Source organism: Marmota marmota, unplaced genomic scaffold, assembly GCF_001458135.2.
Source record: "Marmota marmota marmota unplaced genomic scaffold, marMar, whole genome shotgun sequence".
In the NCBI taxonomy this organism is placed as follows: domain Eukaryota; kingdom Metazoa; phylum Chordata; class Mammalia; order Rodentia; family Sciuridae; genus Marmota; species Marmota marmota.
The window spans coordinates 3,525,836-3,545,383 of NW_025999880.1; the positions used below are offsets into that span (position 1 = coordinate 3,525,836).

General features: G+C 36.7%; 1 protein-coding gene across 11 annotated transcripts in view; it reads right to left on the bottom strand.

Annotated features, from left to right (window-relative positions):
* Window positions 1–19,548, bottom strand: part of Rps6kb1 (ribosomal protein S6 kinase B1) — a 96,194-nt gene that overhangs the window by 52,434 nt on the left and 24,212 nt on the right. For 5 of the 11 annotated variants that reach the window (XM_048792160.1, XM_048792145.1, XM_015495381.2 and 2 more), the window contains exons 5-14: window positions 19,379–19,526; window positions 14,914–14,971; window positions 13,382–13,482; window positions 10,523–10,613; window positions 10,252–10,342; window positions 9,211–9,318; window positions 8,547–8,609; window positions 8,287–8,364; window positions 4,007–4,114; window positions 1,249–1,361 (exon numbers count right to left, since the gene is read on the bottom strand). In XM_048792160.1, coding sequence (XP_048648117.1) covers window positions 1,249–1,361; window positions 4,007–4,114; window positions 8,287–8,364; window positions 8,547–8,609; window positions 9,211–9,318; window positions 10,252–10,342; window positions 10,523–10,613; window positions 13,382–13,482; window positions 14,914–14,971; window positions 19,379–19,526 — 959 coding nt within the window. Of the gene's footprint in view, window positions 1–15; window positions 558–1,248; window positions 1,362–4,006; window positions 4,115–8,286; window positions 8,365–8,545; window positions 8,610–9,210; window positions 9,319–10,247; window positions 10,343–10,522; window positions 10,614–13,381; window positions 13,483–14,022; window positions 14,542–14,642; window positions 14,719–14,913; window positions 14,972–19,378; window positions 19,527–19,548 lie in introns of those variants that run through there. The other 6 variants (XM_048792155.1, XR_007343463.1, XM_048792141.1 and 3 more) reach the window with 6 other exon arrangements.

The window sequence follows — 19,548 nt, forward strand, 5'->3', positions numbered from 1 at the left end:
GTCTCAAGGATCATCTCAACAAGAAGTATTTCCCTTTGATTTAAAGGGAGAGGCACATATAACACTTTTTTCATTTAAATTTATTTTTGTGTGGATTAGAAATGAAGGCAAAAATTTTGGTTGTACCATCTTTTCCCTAGACTAATTCCTGGAGTGTTCTAACTGGTCTCTAAGTCCCTGAGTGATAAACAGATATGCAGGTTTTTTTGTTTGTTTTTGCAGTGGTTGGGATCGAACCCACCGTCTCATGCAGTCTAGGCAAGCACTCTACCACTGAGCCACATCTCCAGACCTTATTTTTAAAACAATTTTACTCCCTTACTTCAAACAGCTTCCCAATGCATTTAAAATTAAAACACTTTTCCAAATTTCTGCCATTTTCCTCCTCACTCACCATACTCCAGAACACCAAGAAAAGGCCAAGTTTTTTTTCTCCCTCAGGGCTTGTTCACTTGCTGTTCTTTTGCCTGCAACATTTTGTACCTCCTATTTTTGCATAGCTGGCTCTTGCTCTTTATTCCTAGATGTTACTTCACCAGGAGGCCATTCTCTTATTCCTATAAGTAGAAGTCTCCTTGTTGTCTCCTCTGTTTGCTACTGCCTTTTTTTTTTTTTTTTGAGGGGTAGGTAACAAGGATTGAACCCAGGGGCATTTTAACACTGAGCTACATTCTCAGCCACCATCCCCCACCCTTTTAAACTTTGAGACAGTCTCCCCAGGTTGCTGAGGCTGGCTTCAAACTTGTGATCCTCTGCCTTGAAAGTTGCTGGGATTACAGGAATGCACCATTGTACCCAGCTTTCTTTTTTTTTTTTTTAAATAGCACTTGGCACTAGTGATAGTTACATATTTTTGTATGTATTTCCATCTTTGTTACTGTGACTCTCACTAAACTGTAAGCTCCATCAGGGCAGGGACAATTCCCATGTTATATGTACTATAAAAACATATAACATGCAGCCCAGCTCCTGGTGCACAATAAATGTTGAGTGAATGGAGTAAGAGGGTATTTGCCAGTATAGCAGTTTACTTTCAGGAGGGAAACGTAAACTAGTGTGTGACTGATCTATCGTTAAACTAGTCCTTTGCAATTTGAGATGACATAGATGCTGTGATTACATTAACCAAAGAAAATATGACAAACTTTCATTTATTTTACTTGACATAAGTTTCTTAAGCAATGCTCTTCTAGGTTTAAGGAAAAAAACAAATGAACAAAAAAACCTGAGAATAACAGTCTGAAATACCTGACAGGTGTTCGTGGGCTGCCAATAAATCTTCGTGGTGATCGAATTTTTGGTTCAAAAGAAAACTTTTCTTTCACACTTTCAAGTACAGATGGAGCCACATATGTAAAACCCTGAAAGACAGTTAACAGTGAACTACAGAATGGCATTTTGACACATACATCAAGAAAATGGGTGTCCAGGGCCAGGGTTGTAGCTCAGTGGGAGAGTGCTTGCCTACCATGTGTGAGGCACTGGGTTCTATCCTCAGCACCACATAAAAATAATAAATAAAGGTATCGTGTCCATCTACAACTAAAAAAATATTGAAAAAAAAGAAAATGGGTGTCTAGTCGCTGACACACCAGCACAATGATGCACAACTAAAATCACCAATGCTGGGCTAGTTGTGCACTCTCAAGAGTGCCTGCCTCACATGGGCAAGGCCTTGGATTCAATCCCTAGCACTGCAAAAAATATAAGTGTATTATTAAAGAATATTTAGTTTTTAGTTGTAGGTGGACACAATACCTTTATTTTTTTATTTTTATGTGGTGCTGAGGATCGAATCCAGTGTTTCATGCATGCTAAGAGAGCGGTCTACCACTGAGTAACAACTCCAGCCCAGGTGTATTTTTTAAAGTAAGGAAAATCCAGCAAACAAAACTCTACTTGGGGCTGGGATTGTGGCTCAGCGGTAGAGTGCTCGCCTAGCATGGGCGGGGGCGGGGCCTGGGTTAGATTCTCAGCACCACATAAAAATAAAGGCATTGGGTTAAAAAACCCCAAAAAACTCTACCCTATTGTTAGGAGTAGGAAAATAGGAAAAATATAGGTTCCACATTAAGATATTACAAACTGAAAGAAATGCAAAGGAAATGCATGTTTCCAGACATATGCATATAAGCAACCAAGATTATCACTCCCAAAATAATTTCTCTTCATTAGACCACAGTAAAACTAAAACCTTCAGACATGGAATGAGTGATTGTTCTGGTTTTGCACCAATGATTAGAAAGATTTTTTTTCCTTGTGGTGCTAGGGATTAAACCCACAGGGCCTCATGCATGCTAGGCAAGCACTCCAACATTCCTACATACCATGCCCCAGATTTTTTTTTTTTTTTTGGTGAACAAGTATCGACATTACAAAACCCCTCAACTGTAAAGGGCAAAAATGCAATTTTTTTTTTTTTTAAATTCTTTTTTTTTTTTTTAATATTTATTTATTTTTTTAATTATCGGCAGACACAACATCTTTGTTGGTATGTGGTGCTGAGGATCGAACCCGGGCCGCACGCATGCCAGACGAGTGCGCTACCACTTGAGCCACATCCCCAGCCCCAAAAATGCAATTTTATTAGTTTTAATTCTGTCTTGGACCTTGCTATTGGGCTACCAGCTGCCACTGTCCTTGCTGTGAACGTTCAATCTCTTACAATCAGTCTCAGGCCTATCTTTTCTCCTATTTATAATGAGTGAGAATATACATTACAGTAGGCTTAACAGGCTCTAGGTGAAGTCCTAAAGAGTAAGGTATGATTCTGCAATGAATATGCTTTGCGACTTCAGAGGTCATTTCTCTATATGTTCTAGTACAAAGTTGTAACTACCAAGAAGCCCCACTGCATCTTAATTATCTTTGAATTTCTTTTAATTCTATGATGGACTCTTACAATCGAATTTAAATTTTGATGACCTGGAGTTGCTAGAAACAAAATCTTCAGGTAGGTGGGATATCAATTTTTTATCCCCCTGGCAGTGCTGGAGATTGAACACAGAGCCTCACATGTTACCCACAGACTCTACCACTGAGTATACCTGCAGGCCCTATTTTTAAATTAATTTTTAAAGAGATCTTGGGAAGGATGGATAAGGGAAGATCAATGTATTAAGGGCGTAGGGTGGGAGAGTGAGGGAGGTGGGAGGGATCAGGACTGAAGGAGTGGGTCAGATTCCATGCATATATGATTTTTGTCAGGATAAGCTCAGCTACTATTTATACTATAATGCTCTAATTAAAAGAGAGAGAGATGTGTATGTGTGTATCCTGGAAGTCAGGCATGGTAGCACAAAACTATTCCCAGAAACTCAGACGGCTAAGGCAGGAGAATTTGAGGCCAGCCTAAGCAACTCAGTGAGACCCTGTCTTGAAATAAAAAAGGGTGGGGATGTAGTTCAGTGATAAAGCATCCCTGGGTTTAATCCCCAGTACTGGAAAAATGAATAATAACATAAACAGATCTTGTGGTTGGGGGCATAGCACATTTAAGTACTTCTACATGAAAGAATAATTATTACCACAAATGATCACTCTCTTCTGATGTCAAATATTCACAGTTGACATTATGGATCCCCTACAGACTTAGTTAAGACTACCAGCAATCTGCTGCTGTTCTGGAAAAAATTAAAAGCTTTTCTCCCATTTGCAATGGCTGTGTGGTTTTGGGTTGCAGTGCCAAGCCAAACATCATTTTAAGTCAGTTGCTCAACCAAAAAAGAAATCATACATTGAAAAGAATCACAATTCACACTTTAATTGCTAAAATGGAGTGTTAGCTTATCAAAATAAATTTTGTAGGTACCAATGTTATTGTGGCTCAGCATTTGCCTAGTATGTATGAGGCACTGGGTTTGACTCTCAGCACTGCATATAAATAAATAAGTAAGCAAATAAATAAATAATAAAGGTCCATCAACAACTTGAAAAAAAAAAAACAAAAAAAACCCATCCTTGTATTTAAATTTCCCATGGCCACATGGAAATTTTTTTTACTTACCAGAAAGACCTGGTTGGCACTTTCACTGAGAGTTGAGTCATCTGGGCTGTCAACAGGTGTCTGACGTGTAAACTTTGAATCAAACTGACTCACATCCTCTTCGGATTGCTTTATGAAAACAAAAGAATTAGAAAATGATGAACAGTATATTACATATGTCAACCAACTGTGTTTGTTGCAAGCTGTACAAAAAGCTCTTTTCGCGGGGGTTGACTGTAATAAAATATCAGAATAGTTTTTGGCACAGACTAAAGAAAAAATGCAGCTGGAAAGTATCAACAGTCAAATTACATCTTCACATTCTACATATGCATTGAAATAGATTCTAATATATAGTTATCATTCCTATTAAATATGTAAATATTAATTTTTCCCTTTCCCTCTTAGAAATCTTCAATTCTGTCTAGTCCACTGGCTAAATCCCTGTTGAGACTCAGAAAATTTGCTTAGCTGACTATGGCAGGTTTGTAATAAATCTAAAGACTTTTTTTTTTTTGGTGGTGGTGCTGGGGATCGAACCCAAGGCCCTGTAAATGCTAGGGAGGCACTCTACCAACTGAGCTATATCCCCAGCCCCTAAAAGACTATTAGAGAAGAGTAAAGCCACACCTGTAAGATGCTCCAGTTAGGGGCTAAGGATGGAGTTTAATAGTAGAGTGCTTGCTTAGCATACTAGAGGCCCTAGATTCAATCTCTAGCACTACAAAACATAAATAAATAAATAAATAGATAGATAGATAGATAAATAAATAATAAAGTTTCCTTTCACAGCTTATTTCACTCCTTTATAGTTTTCAAGAAGCAAAAATAAGAGTCTACACAGCATGAGAATATTTTCTCATGAAAGAATAGTATCACCTATGTGCTAACCATCAGATATATTTCTTTCATTCATTCTCTCTTTCCTAATATAGTTAGACTTTTATAATAGACTGAACATTCAATCTCTTATACTCAGACTCAGGCCTATCTTTTCTCCTATTTATCATTGGCAATAAGTGAGAATATACATTACAGTAGGCTTAACAGACTCTAGGTGAAGTCCTAAAGAGTAAGGTATGATCTACAATGAATATGCTTTGTGACTTCAGAAGTCATTTCTCCATATGTTCTAGTACACCAAAGTTGTAACTACCAAGAAGCCCCACTGCATCTTAATTATCTTTGAATTTCTTTTAATTCTATGATGGTCTCTCACAAAGAAAATAAATATCAATTCAGAAAATTTGATTTAATACTAAAAGATTACAACAATAACCTTATTCACAAAATATATTTCTAAAGAAAGACATCAAGACATAGTAACAATGATCAATCCAGTAATCTTGAGAACTCTTAGAGCCCAATGTCTCCACTTTCCACTAGGAGGAAGAATGAGCACTCCTTGGAGAAATAGCTAATTCCAGGTGTAGGGAAGAAAATGTACAAGATATACACAGAATATCAATTTCCTTGTTTTGCTCTCTAGAGCAATAGCAGAGAATGTAATCATGTCAAATAAAAATTGGAAAAAGCATCAGTAAACTACAATGTATTGAAATGCAAATATGTTAAAATGCATGGATTCATGACACTAATTTTTTTTTTTTTTTTAATTCAAGTCAAGTTCAGGAAGATGCTAGGGAACTAATTCATTATTTTGAAAACTGGGAAAGAATCAATCATGTCTCTCCTGTATGAACTGCACCTTGAGTAACCAAACAAGTGATGAGAGTCTCTTTTTATTGAAAAATTCCAATATATAAATACATGACCAATGTAACTCCACATCACATACAACCACAAGAATGTGATACCAATTGGAATGGGTTGTAACTCCATGTATGTATAATATGTCAAAATACACATTACTGTCATGTATACTTAAAAACAACAAATTAAAAAAAAAAAAAAAAAGAAAAATTCCAGCCAGGTTATGTGGTGCACATCTGTAATCCCAGTAGATTGGGAGCCTGAAGCCGGAGGATCACAAGTTCAAAGCCATCCTCAGCAATGGTGAGTCACTAAGCAACTCAGTAATATACTGTTTCTAAATAAAATACAAAATAGGGCTGGAGATGGGGCCCAGTGGTTGAGTGCTCCTGAGTTCAATCCCCAGAATCCTCTCACCCCCAAAAAGAAAAATTCCAGGGAATAAAAAATAAACATAAAAGAACAGACCATTTTGCAAACCATTAATGTAATCATGGAACTATGCTAGATTTTTCTCAATCTCAACACTATTGACATTTTGGGCTTGAAAAATCTTTGTTATAGGGGGCTGTCCTATTCTAGCCCCCATGTACTAGTTATTATCCTCTCCTTCAAACTGTGACAAACAAAATGTTTCTAGACATTGCCAAATTGCCACTGGCATGGGAATGGTGGTGCACGCCTGTATTCCCAATGACTCTGGAGGCTGATTTAGGAGAATTTCAAATTCAAGGCCAAACTTGGTAACTTAGCAAACCCTGTCTCAAAATAAATAAAAAGGGTATGGAGTGTAGCTCAGGGGTAGAGTACACTGGGTTCTATCCCAAGTACCCATCACCAAAAATTACCCTTGGTTAAGAAATAATGACATAGGCATTGATCAAAGATCACTGGAAAAAATACAACTACACATTAGGCCTCCTTATCAAAGCATATAATACCAAGAGTTTAATCTAAATCAGATCAAGCACCTAAATCTAACAATCAGTTTTTGAAAATACAGGAAACTGGGCTGGGGCTGGGGCTCAGTGGTAGAGTGCTTGCCTAGCATTCGTGAGGCACTGGGTTCAATCCTCAGCACCACATAAATAAATAAAATAAAGGTATTGTGTCCATCTATAACTAAAAATATATATATATATATAGGAAACACGAACATGGTCAATGATGCCATGAGGATGAAGAGTTTCTTCAATAAATCCCTAAGGGAAGATTGGAAAGGGACTATCTATAAAAGAAACATAGCAAACTATATATAGACTGTGATTGAAACCTTATTAAAGAAGCCAATAGGATTAAAAAAATAAAAGGAAACAACTGGGGAAATTATCAACTTTTTAGGTGTGATGACAGCATAGTGGTCATGTTCATGTTTATGCTTAAACAAACTGAACACTTTGATTCTGGGCAGGAAGCATGTTAGTTGATTTTTCTCCTTACAATTGTACATGCCAACATTTTAAAGCAGGTCAACTTGTACTTTATAACCAAATCATCATTATCATCATCATCATCATCATCATCATTATCTTCCTCCTCTTCCTTCACCTACATCCCAAGAAACAGAAAAAGAAACTATCATTTTTTTTCAGGTTCTGAGGTAGGAGGAAAGAACAAATACTCATTTATATATCAGCATATTACTATCAATTGAACTGTGTACTATCCCTAAATTCATATGCTGAAGTTCTAACCCCCAGTTCTTCAGAATGTGACCTTATCTGATAAGGGTTGTTGTAGAATGTGATCAGTAAAGATGAGGAAGGGACCCTAATCCAATATGATTGCTGTCCTTATTAAAAAAGAGAAATCTAGGCACAGATATGCACACAGGTAGAACATCATTTGATTTCATAGACAAATAAATCCAGGTGATGTGCCTAAAATCCAAACAATGAAAAAGATTGCCAGCATAGGGAGACAAGGAACAGTCTTGCTCATAATGAGCCAATCCTGCCAACTTGATCTCAGACTTGTGGCTTCCAGATCAACAGAAAAATAAATTTCTGTCAAACCACCCACTTTGTGGCACTTTTTTTATGGTAAGGTTAGAAAAATAATTCATACATATTCTATATTTTGAAGAAAATGTTCCCAGAGAATCATATTTAAAATGGGGTTGAATTAAGCAAAACCAAATAAAGCAAAAAAGGAAAAATAAAAAAGTCCCAACCTTTTTTTTTTTTTGGTACTGGGGATTGAACATAGGGGTGCTTTACCTCTGAGCAACATCCCCAGCCCTTTTGATTTTTGAGACAGGGCCTTGCTAAGTTACTGAGGCTGGTCTCAAACTCGAAATCCTCCTGCCTCAGCCTCCCAAGCCACTGAGATTACAGGTGTGTGCTACCATGCCCAGCAAGTCCCATCATCTTGAAATATTAAAATCAACTTTAAAATAACTAATAAAGTCATTGAATGCCAACCGGCATTAGTTCTTGAAAAGATAATACAAAAATTCTAAAAAGAGAGGACAGATCAATGTGCCTTTGAAATTTAATAAATGTAATGTTTCTGACTGTTCTGAAATTTTTTTCTTACCCTAAAAAAGTACCAGATCCCTCAAAGTAAATGCTTTCATATATACATACCAACAGAGGTTTAAAGGGAGGCTCCACCTTCCGAGCCAGAAGTTCTTCCCAATTAATATGTCGGAAGAATGGATGAGCCTAGGAAAAAAGAACAGAAAAAGTCAAGGGGATTAGACTTTACAGAAATGACAAATAAACCACCTTTTTGAAGTTATAAATCACAAAACAAGCTAAACTGATAAGCAACTACATTCAACCTCACACATAAATAAAATTAGGCATCATCTTCTCCCAAAACATCAAACATGCCAATTCCCTACTTGAACTTCTCCAGCGTCCCCAGGACCAGCTCCAAGTCGAGAAGCAGCATTTCTTTTCAGCAGCTTTAGGGAGGAAAAAAGTACTAATGAAGAAACTTACTTAAATTGAATGCTTTTTTCTTTTTAGAATTTGTTTTCTATTTTGCCTTGAGCAAATGTAATTTATTCATAACTAACAAATATTGTTTGAGAACAAAAATAAAATCTTTAAATTTGTTCTTTATTTTCAAAAATTTCAGGCTTTTTGGTTCAATATTTATGTATGATTTTTTATTCAAAATATGTGACAAATCCTAACTAGTTAACTACAATTCTATTTATTGAGGTTTATAGTTTGCCTTTTTAAGAACTCTACCCATGATAGGAAGGGCAGCAGAATAAAATAGACATTATTATTGCTATATGTATATAGGTGACTGTATGACCAATGTGATTCTGCAACCTGTACAATCAGAAAAATGAGAAATTATACCCCATTTGATTCAAATGTATGAACTGTCAAGATCATTGTACTGTCATGTGTAACTAATTAAAAAAAAAAAAAAAAAAGAACTCTACCCATGGATTAGGGATATAGTTCAGTGGTACAGTACTTGCCCAGCATCTGTGAGGCTCCAGGTTTTATTCCCAGCATTACAAAATAATAAAATAAAAAGAACCCTACCTTTTTAAGCAAATCTCTGGCTTCTTGTGTGAGGTAGGGAGGCAAATTGAGTTTACATTTGAGGATTTTGTCAATTGTTTTCTTTCTATTCTCCCCAGTGAATGGAGGCTAAAGGTAGAAAAGAGTGAGAAAAATTAGCATACAAAAAATATTAAATGATATTATCCATTTCTTGAATTAATCAATCATTTGTAGCGATCAAAAATATGTTGTGAAATGAGCTAACTACTAAAGACCTGTAGTTTTAAAGCAATGGTATAGAAGAAATATCAATGCCCAGTAAGGAAGACTGGGTTTCTTCTGTTAACTTGCCATGTGATTAGCAATGAGGCATGGAATTTTATGCTTTCATTCCTCCTTTTCTAAAATAACTCATTAGATAATCTCACATCTATTTCACGGGATTGCCATGACATAGACCATTTAAATAAAAATGTTTTTAAAAAAGTGTGGAATCCAGTAGGGCATGGTAGAGCATGCTGTAATCCCAGCAACTCAGGAGGCTGAGGCAGGAGGATCACAGGTTCAAAGCCAGCCTCAGCAACTTAGCGAGGCTATAAGCAACCTAGTGAGATCCTGTCTTGAAGTAAAAAATTTTAAAAAGGGGCTGAGGATATGACTCAGTGGTTAAGCACCCTTGGGTTCAATCCCTGGTACCAAAAAAAAAAGGCATGAAATCCTGATGGGTTCAGTGGTGCATACTTGTAATCCCAGCAACTTGGAAGCCTGCCAAGCAACTTAATATGAACCTCAGAAACTTGGTGAGAACCTGTCTCAAAATAAAATAAAAAACAATAAAAGGACTGAGAGTGTAGCTCAGTGGTAAAACACCCCTGAGTTCAATTCCCAGTACCAAAAAAAAGAATCCTACATAATCATAAAACATTACAAGTGTTAAACTGCTGATAAACAAATCTTTGGGTTTAAAAATAACTTTACTTGTGACATTTTCTGTAAGTAAAGGGAAGGTCTCTTGCTGTAGTGGTTTAATAACTATTTGACACAGATCTTAATACATGCAACTTTTAACTGTGCACCTACTGCTCCAGTCAGCATGTCATACATTAATGCTCCCAAACTCCACCAATCCACAGCACGATTGTGGCCACTTCTCATCAAGATTTCAGGGGCCCTATAATGAGAAAAACAAAAGCCTAAAAATTCACCCATTTGCATATTATCTGAATTACAATTTTAAAAACAATATAAAAGTCAATGATATTATAGAAAACTAACACACTATTACTTAAATCATGTAAAAGTTAGATATTACCCCCAAACCAGTTATATTTTCTTTTAACATGCAGCTCACATGTATTCTATTGTTCCACAAAATGTGTGTGTGACTGTTCCATCATGAATAGATTCTTTGCATAGTCCAAAGTCTGTTAATTTCACATGACCTACAATAAAAGATTAAAACATGATTATTCTGAGAGCTTTAAGTATATGCAGTGTTTGAACATATCATACAAGACAAGAAAATCTATCCATTTAACTTTTCCTTGCCTTCACCTTGACAATATCAAGAACTAATTAGGTGCTACTCATAAGATGGAGTGCTAATTCTTTAAGGTTAGGACAGAGTCATTTTTTTTGCCAATGATATAATCTAGTAAAGATAAAACAGAAGAAGTGGAACAGCTTGTCTAAGGTTCTGCCTTTACCTATATGTAGAGTCCTTTTCCATTATGAAAAAAGGAAAGTATTAGGAAAGCCTCTTTCTGAAGTCTAGTTTAAGTACGCAGAACCTAACAAACATATTCTGTACCTTTTAAATGAAAGTTGTGGGTGGAGCTGTCAAGTTCATTGTGATAAAGTGATAAAGCTATATCACAATGAACTTGAGAATTCTTAAAATGATCTCAAAAAGTCATTACAACATAATTTCTCTGCCAAATGCTTCCAGTTAAAGAAATGAAATGACTTACTGTCAAATTACTAGTAGTTAGGGGGAAGAATTAAAATTGGCATGGGAGGGCTGGAGTTGTGGCTCAGAGGTAGAGGGCCCTCCTACCATGCGTGAGGCACTGGGTTCAATCCTCAGCACCACATAAAAATAAAATAAAGATATTGCATCCACCTATAACTAAAAACTATAAATAAATAAATAAATAAATAAATTTGGCATGGATAATCGTCTCAGCTCCAGAAAGTGGAGTTCCACCTTTCACAAAGATCATTTTAGTTCAAGTTTAGCTTTACTGAATTATCATTTGATCAACACCAGGGGCCCTGATATTTTAGTTTCATTTCAGAGAAAAGAAAAGGTAGTAGCCTATTAATTCCAAAGTAGATATATACTATATAATGACATAGAAGAGAATTATGGACTTTATTTTCATAGAACCACCTGATGTACTCAAACTCATGGATCAAAGAATTTTACCATTTCATCACTTCCCTATTTTATCTTTTGCCTTAGAATTATAGAATCAGAATCCAATTTTGGGGATAGGGGCTGATGGGAAGTGGGAGAAAGGTAAAGATACTGATTCTCATGATGTGCTTAGTTAACTATCATTTCTCTTAAAAAAAAAAAAAAAAAAGCAGCACTATTTGGAACATTTATATTGACCCCAGTTGTCCATGCACCATTTTGTGCCCAAAAATCTGAAACAGTTAACTATCTCATGGATAATTTTGTAGACATTTTAGATCAGAAGCTTCTGCCAGCTTCCTTAGGTACTCTGGTCTGCTGCTTCCTCCTTTGGAGTGTGAGTGAACTGCTAAGTCTACCCAACCCAGATGACTACAGAATAAATTGAGCTATCTATAGTATCATGCAGTTGTAGTCAAAGATCACTTTGATATGCCTACAGCTGTAAAGAATATTAGTCTCTTGATGTTTATATTTGTTGTAACAAAACAACAAGAATTAACTGATGCTTACTAAACATTTTATTTCCAAGGCTCTATCACATACTTCGGTTCAATTTCAATTCTTTCCTTTTTCCAGCATCAGAAAAAATTATCATAAAAATGTTACTTCCAGCTGAGCATGGTGGTACACACCTATAATCTCAGCAACTCAGGAGCCTGAGGCAGGACGACTACAAGTTCGATGCCAGCCTCAACAATTTACTAAGACCTGGCTCAAAATAAAAATAAACAGTGGGCTGGGGTTGTGGCTTAGTTGTGGAGCGCTTCCCTAGCATGTGTGATGCATTGGGTTCAATTCTCATTGTATAAACAAATAAATAAATTAAAAAACAATTAAATAAATTAAACAATTCTCATGTATAAACAAATAAATAAAATAAAGGTCCTTCAACAACTAAAAAAAATATATTTTTAAAATTTTTTTAAAAAATAATTAACAATGGTTGGGAGTCCTGTGTGGTGGCACACATCAGTAATCCCAACAACTCAGGAGGCTAAGGCAAGAGTATCTCAAGTTCCAGGGCAGCCTCAGCTACTTAGCAAGACTCTCAGAAACTTAGTGAAACCCTGTCTCAAATTAAAAAAATAAAAAAAGGTAAAGTGCCCTTGGGTTAAATCCTCAGTACTAAAATAAATAAATAAAGGCTGGGAGTGTAGCTCAGTGGTGGAGTGCCCTTAGATTCAATCCCTAGTACCACTACACCAAAAACAAAAGTATTGCTTCTAATATTATTTTCACAACACAACATACAGATTTAAAAAGAAAAGAAAAGCTATAAAAAGTAGCTCCTTGGCTGGGGATGTGGCTTAGTGGTTAAGTACCCCTGTGTTCAATCCCTATACCCCCCACCCCCCACCCCCCCCCAAAAAAGAAAGAAAAGAGTAGCTCTTGTCAAGCATGGTGGCAATAATCCCATGTCAGGCAATAATCCCAGGGACTCTGAAGGTTGAGTCAGGAGGATTGCAAGTTTGAGGCCAGCCTCAACAATTTACCAAAAAACTGCGCCCCAAACATAAAAAAGGGCTGAGAATGTAGCTTCGTTGCAGGATACCCTGAGTTTAATCCCCATGTGCCACCAAAAAAGAGGGGCTATTAGCTTCAACTTCTTTTACTCACATCTACCCTAACTACCTAAATACTTAAACATCAACTATGATTATGCCACAAATTCCAAGGAAGGAAATGCATAATAAAAGATGATATTGGGACTTTGAAAATGGACATGACCCATGTGGGAGAATTTTAAGATGATTATTTACTGCAGAACTATTTATAATATATCTCCACCTTGGTGATTAAGCATGATGTTCTCCGGCTTCAGGTCTCTGTAGATGATTCCCTTTTGATGTAAATGCCCCAAAGCCATGGAGATTTCTGCCAAGTAAAAGCTGGAAACAAAAGTGATTTAATAAAATTAAAAGAGTAATCTACCCAATGCAGTTTATGTATGGAGCAAAATTCCTTGAAAGAAACAGACATGCACCAAAGACCAAGGGATGTATGTGGAAAAGAGATGGCATAGGATGCTGCCAAAGGCATGGGACATTTATGTTTCACTCATTTTAGTGAAATTATAAAACTTTTTATTTTGCCATTAGAATATACTGCTAAAAATGCAAAGATATTCAGGATATGCTAAACTGTCACTGATCATGTTCTGTTCTGTGTAGGAATTAGGTCAACAGTCATTCAGATCAAAGCAAATTCCTCCCACCCACCCTCAACTTTAAAATCCCACAGGAAACAGGAACTTTTTTCTCAGAGATCAAGTCTTGATTTTAAAAGTTACCTTATAATCTGACCCTTAAAACCCATTCATCCCTTATTTAATACAACTGTATATTTATAGACAGATGCCCACAGTACCTGCCCTCCCTCTTGCCAGCCAGCCCACAACTATAAACTGTGTTACACTCAAATTTATCTACCTCAAAAGAATAAAGGGCTGAATCAACCCTGTCTGGATTCGAAAAGCACAAGGCACTGCAATACTGGCTGCATAACAAGGTTGCAATCCTGCAGATTACTCCAGGATGGAGAGGGTGTGTCCTAGAGGACTGAGGCAGTTTCACAGCCAGCACGACCACAAATACAGCCTCCAACATGGCTCAGAGAGCCTCCTCCAAAAAAAGCCACTTCATCCCTAAGGCTCTTAAATGCAGCTTCTGTGTTAGAAAAGGCCTGAAATTAAACAATGGAATGCAGTTTGGTAATTAAGGTAGAAAAAACATTTAAGTGTTGTTTTCTATTCAATTAATGTGTAGGATAAACTGATTTATTGTTACCCAATACTGTCGCTTCACAAAAGGATGTGTATATTTTTAATTTGAAGCAGATGCCATCTTACAAATAGGAGGGTAGATCCCATTCTGGCTACATAACCAATCCACAGATGATATGTGCAGGCTTATCACCTCCCTAAGATTGCACCTTGGGAACTGGAAAGTCTAAAAAAAAGAGGAGATGATTTCTGATACTTTCCACTGTTCCACACATAAAGTTTCACTGGAAAAACCACACTCACCCACAGCCAAGGCAAGCAGCTTACCAATTCAAGGAAAGAAAGTCGCAATGAGAATGATTCTGTTAGGAACAACTGGTATGAAGAGCCGTCCACCCAAGGCCTGGGGGCAAAGGAATGATGTGACCTCCAATAGCTGCCAGGTCCCAGAGCTAGTTCTCCCCCTTGAGGTTCTGAGTTACTGACTGGCTCCAGATCAATTTATTGAATCATGTGGCTGCCCACAGTAGGAATGGGGCTTTGCTTTTAATGATGTGAATCATCATCTAAATCCATGCAACCACAAAATTTCACTTACCAAGCTGTGTCTTCCATAAATATTCCCTCTCTTTCTAACTGCATAAATAGTTCTCCTCCTGTGAAGGAAAGGTAAAGACATTAGAAACAAAACCATCTTTAATTCCAATCCACTACTAATGAGAAAGTTTTTGCTTTCCTTTTAACCATGATTAAAAATAAAATCTTTAAAAATAAAACACAGAACCTAAAAATTATAGTTTTTAAAATAAAGTCTGCAGGATTCTATTTCTGGCAGTATTCATATTCCTCTATGAAACATATAAGGTTTTTTTTAATTTTTTAAAAATTTTTTTAGTTGTTGGTAGACACTATATTTTTTATTTATTTATTTATTTTTAATATGGTGCTGAGGATTGAACTCAGTGCCCCACCTGTGCTGGTGAGTGCTCTATCACTAAGCCACAACCCCAGCCCTGAAACATGAAACATGTAAGTTTAAAAGTAGAATACACTTAGAATTCTACGTTTTACATATACGAACTTCCAAATATATGTCAATATCAGACTTGAGAAAATAAAAAGAATCTTGATTAAATCCTCTTCAACATTTTATCCATAAGTATAAAGACATTAGTATACTATTAAGCTACCCTCATTAATTTTAGTGAATAGTAGTAATATTCCATATTTTCAGAACACTTAAATAAACTGAAACAACACTGCAGTGGCCTTGTAAAATATGGCATAATTTGAGTATGAAAATAAATAATAAAGGACTATATTCTACCAAATAATCTTAAAATCCATGAGACCGTAGTGAGGTAAATAAATAATAAAATTTTATTGCAGTAGGATGCCAAATAATAAATGAAAGAGACATGATAGAATAAGGAAAAAAAATCACTTGGTAAACATTACAATTAATTATTACAGGCAAAAATCAATGGATGGGTAGGTGCAGAGGTGCATGCCTGTAATCTCAGCAACCCAGGAGACTAAAGGAAGAGGATCACAAATCTGAGACCAGCCTAGCAATGTAGCAAGACCCTGTCTCGAAAAAGATCTGTGGATGTAACTTAATGGTAAACACCCCTGGGTTTAATTCTCATTACCACCCCCACCCCAATCAACAGATGAGAAAAGTGAACATGAAAACTCGATGAGAGATGTAAATTTAAATAATTTCAAAGTATGTCCTTAAAAGATACTTATCCAGAGACTCAGGAGGATGAGGCAAGAGGAGAGAAAGTTCCAGGCCAACCTCTGGAATTTAGTGAGATCCTGCCTCAAAATAAAATAAAATAAAGGACTAGGGATGTGGTAAAGTGCCCCTGGGTTCAATATCCAGTACCAAAACAAAAACAAAACAGCAAAAACCATCTTACATGTATGACCAAAGTGAACAAAATTATTAGTAATGGGGCAAAGATATAAACATCAGGGCTGGAGTTTTGGCTCAGTAGCAGAGCACTCGCCCAGCAGGTGCACAGCCCTGGGTTCAATCCTCAGTATCACATAAAAATAAATCAAAAAAATAAGGTATCATGTCCAACTACAACTAAAAAATAAATATTAAAAAAAAAGATATAAATATCTGATGCACTGAGAAAGACATGATATCACTCTAATGGTCCTGCCAAAAATGCATAACATGGAGCCAGGCATGGTAGTGCACACATGTAATCCCATCAATCCCTCAAGTTTGAGGCTGAAGATTGATAGTTCAAAATCAGCCTCAGTAACTTAGTAAGGCTCTAAACAACTTAGTGAAACCCTGTCTCAAAATAAAAAAAGAGGGAGCCAGGTGCAGTGGTGCATACCTGTAATCCCAGCAGCTCGGGAGGCTGAGGCAGGGAAGATTTTTGAGTTCAAAGCCAGACTCAGCAATTTAGTAAGTGAGACCAACTCAGTGAGACCCTGTCACAAATAAAATATTAAAAAGGGCTGGGGATATGGCTCAGTGGTTAAGTGCCTCTGGGTTCAATCCCTAGTATCAAAAAATTAATTAATTAATTAATTAATCCTACAGAAACATCAAATAAACCCAAATTGAGGGCTGGATAGCTCAGTGGGAGAGTGCTTGCCTAGCATGTGTGAGGCACTGGGTTTGATCCTCTTAGTACCACATAAAATAAAGTTATTTTGTCCATCAACAACTACAAAAAACAATAACAACAAACTAAATTGACCCATTCTACAAAGTAACTGGCCTATATGCTTAAAAACTGTAAACATCGGGCTGGGACTGTAGCTCACTGGCAGAGCACTTGCCTTGCACATGTGAGGCACTGGGTTCAATCCTCAGCACCACATAAAAATAAATAAAATAAAGGTATGCTGTCCATCTACAACTACAAATTTTTTTTATGTAAATATCATGAGAGACAAAGAAAGACTGAATAACTATTCTAACTTAGACTACTAAAGAGAGAGATTATGTATCCATTTTAATTTCCTATTTTTTGATAATTTTAGTATAGTCATGTAAGACACTGTTCTTGATTTTAGAAAATAAACACTGAAGTTTTAGGGGTAAAGGGAAATCATGTCTATGAAATCCTTAAACAGTTCAAAACTTATGTAACTAGTGCTGGGGATGTGGTTCAGTGGTAGAGTGCTTGCCTGGTATGCATAAGGCCCTGAGTTTGCCTTGCCTGGGGGCACACACATAACCCCAGTGGCTGGGGAGGATGAGGCAAGAGTATCATGAGTTCAAAGCCAGCCACAAGCCGGGCAAGGTGGCCCATGCCTGTAATCCCAGAGGCTTGGGAGGCTGAGGCAGGAGGATCTTGAATTCAAAGCTAGCCTCAGCAATTTAGCAAGGCCCTAAGCAACACAGTGAGACCTTGTCTTAAATAAAATACAAAATAGGGTTGGAGATGTGGCTCAGTGGTAGAGTGCCTCTGGGTTCAAGGCCAGGTGCCCCTCCCCCTCCAAAAATAGCCAGCCTCAGCAACTTATCAAGGCCCTAGGCCATTTACTGGGACCCTGTCTCTAAACAGAAAAATACAAAAAGGACTGGGGATGTGGTTCAGTAGCTAAGTGCCCCTGGATTCAATCCCGGGTACTAAAATAATAATAATAATAATAATGATGATGCCCTGTGTTTGATCCCTAGCACCACAAAAAGAAAAAAATTATGTAAGTGCATATGAGTGTGTGTGTATACATACATAGAGGAAGATAAAACAAAGAGTGGTAAAAATCTGATATCATCTGGAGAATCTAGGTGAGGGGTATATGAGAGTTTTTTGTATTATTGAGACTCTTTTTTTTTTTTTTTTTTAAGTTGTAGATGGACACGATTTCTTTCTTTATTTTATGTGGTGCTCAGGTTCGAACCCAGGGCCTCACGCATGCAAGGCAAGCGCTCTACCACTACGGTAAAACCCCAGCCCCTATTGAGACTTTTTTAAAAATATGGGTTTGAAATTATGTGAAAATAAAGCTACAGGAAAAAATGGCAATAGTCACAAATATGTTGCTAAATTCTTCAGCTTTCTCTCCAAGTTATAAGCTATTGCAAAATCTCTGTTATTTTCTCCCAAATATTATTTGTTGGAAATAAGATACCTCTGATCTAGAAGTGATATGGGGAACAATGAGTTCCCAGCAGATGGTAGGCCCTGAAAAATGTGGACAATTCACACTGCAAACTGTATATCCTATCACCAACGATGCATCAACCAAACTTTTAAAAATATAATACAATAGTATACACTATCTCCCCCAACCCTCCACCAGTTCTGGGGATTGAACTGAGGTATGCTTTCCCTTTGAGGTACATCCCAACCCTTTTTTTGTTTGTTTGTTTTCATCATGAGACAGTGTCTCACTAAATTGTCCAGGTTGGCCTTGATCTTGAGATCCTCTTGCCTCTGCCTCTGGAGTTACTGGGATTAAAGGCATGTGCCACTGCCACTGGCAAGAATGAAGTATCTTAATACTTTCAGTAAGTTTTTTCAGTTCAGTTTATAAAGGACTAGTTTAATGGTTTGTTTGAATTATAATATCTCAATTCTAGCATAAGTAGGTATTCTGCATTGAGTAGGTATTTGCATTTTTATAATAATGAGGATTGAACCCAGGGATTCTTTATCACTGAGCTACATCCCCAGCCCTTTTTTAATTTTTATTTTGAGACAGGGTTTTGTTAAATTGCCCACCAGGCTGGCCTAGAACTTGTGACCCTCTTGCCTCAGCTTCCCAAGCTGCTGGGATTACAGGTGTGAGCCACCAGGACCCAACATGTTGTCTGTTATTATTTTTTTAATGATTGACTATGAAAGGCTTAAGACAAAATTTTACATATTGGGGAAAAAAATGTAAACTTCAAAGATTTTTTTCATATTTGTCTACAAATAGAAACATTTGCTTATATCTGAATTCCTTACTTCGATGTACTCATCAATTCTGAAAATTATTTGATAATGATAGGGAAAAGTATATTTTCCAATAGAAAATAATGTTTTAGCCCAGTTTCTAGAGCAAATGCAAACAATTACACCAAACTGTGTACTGACCACTGAGATACTCAAGGATGAGGTAGAGTTTTCCACCGGTCTGAAAGGCATAAATTAAATCCACAATGAAGGGATGCTTTACTTCCTCCAGAATATTCCGTTCTGCTTTTGTATGAGCTGTATCTTTAGCATTTCTTACTATCATTGCCTAAAGGAAAAGAGATGAACTA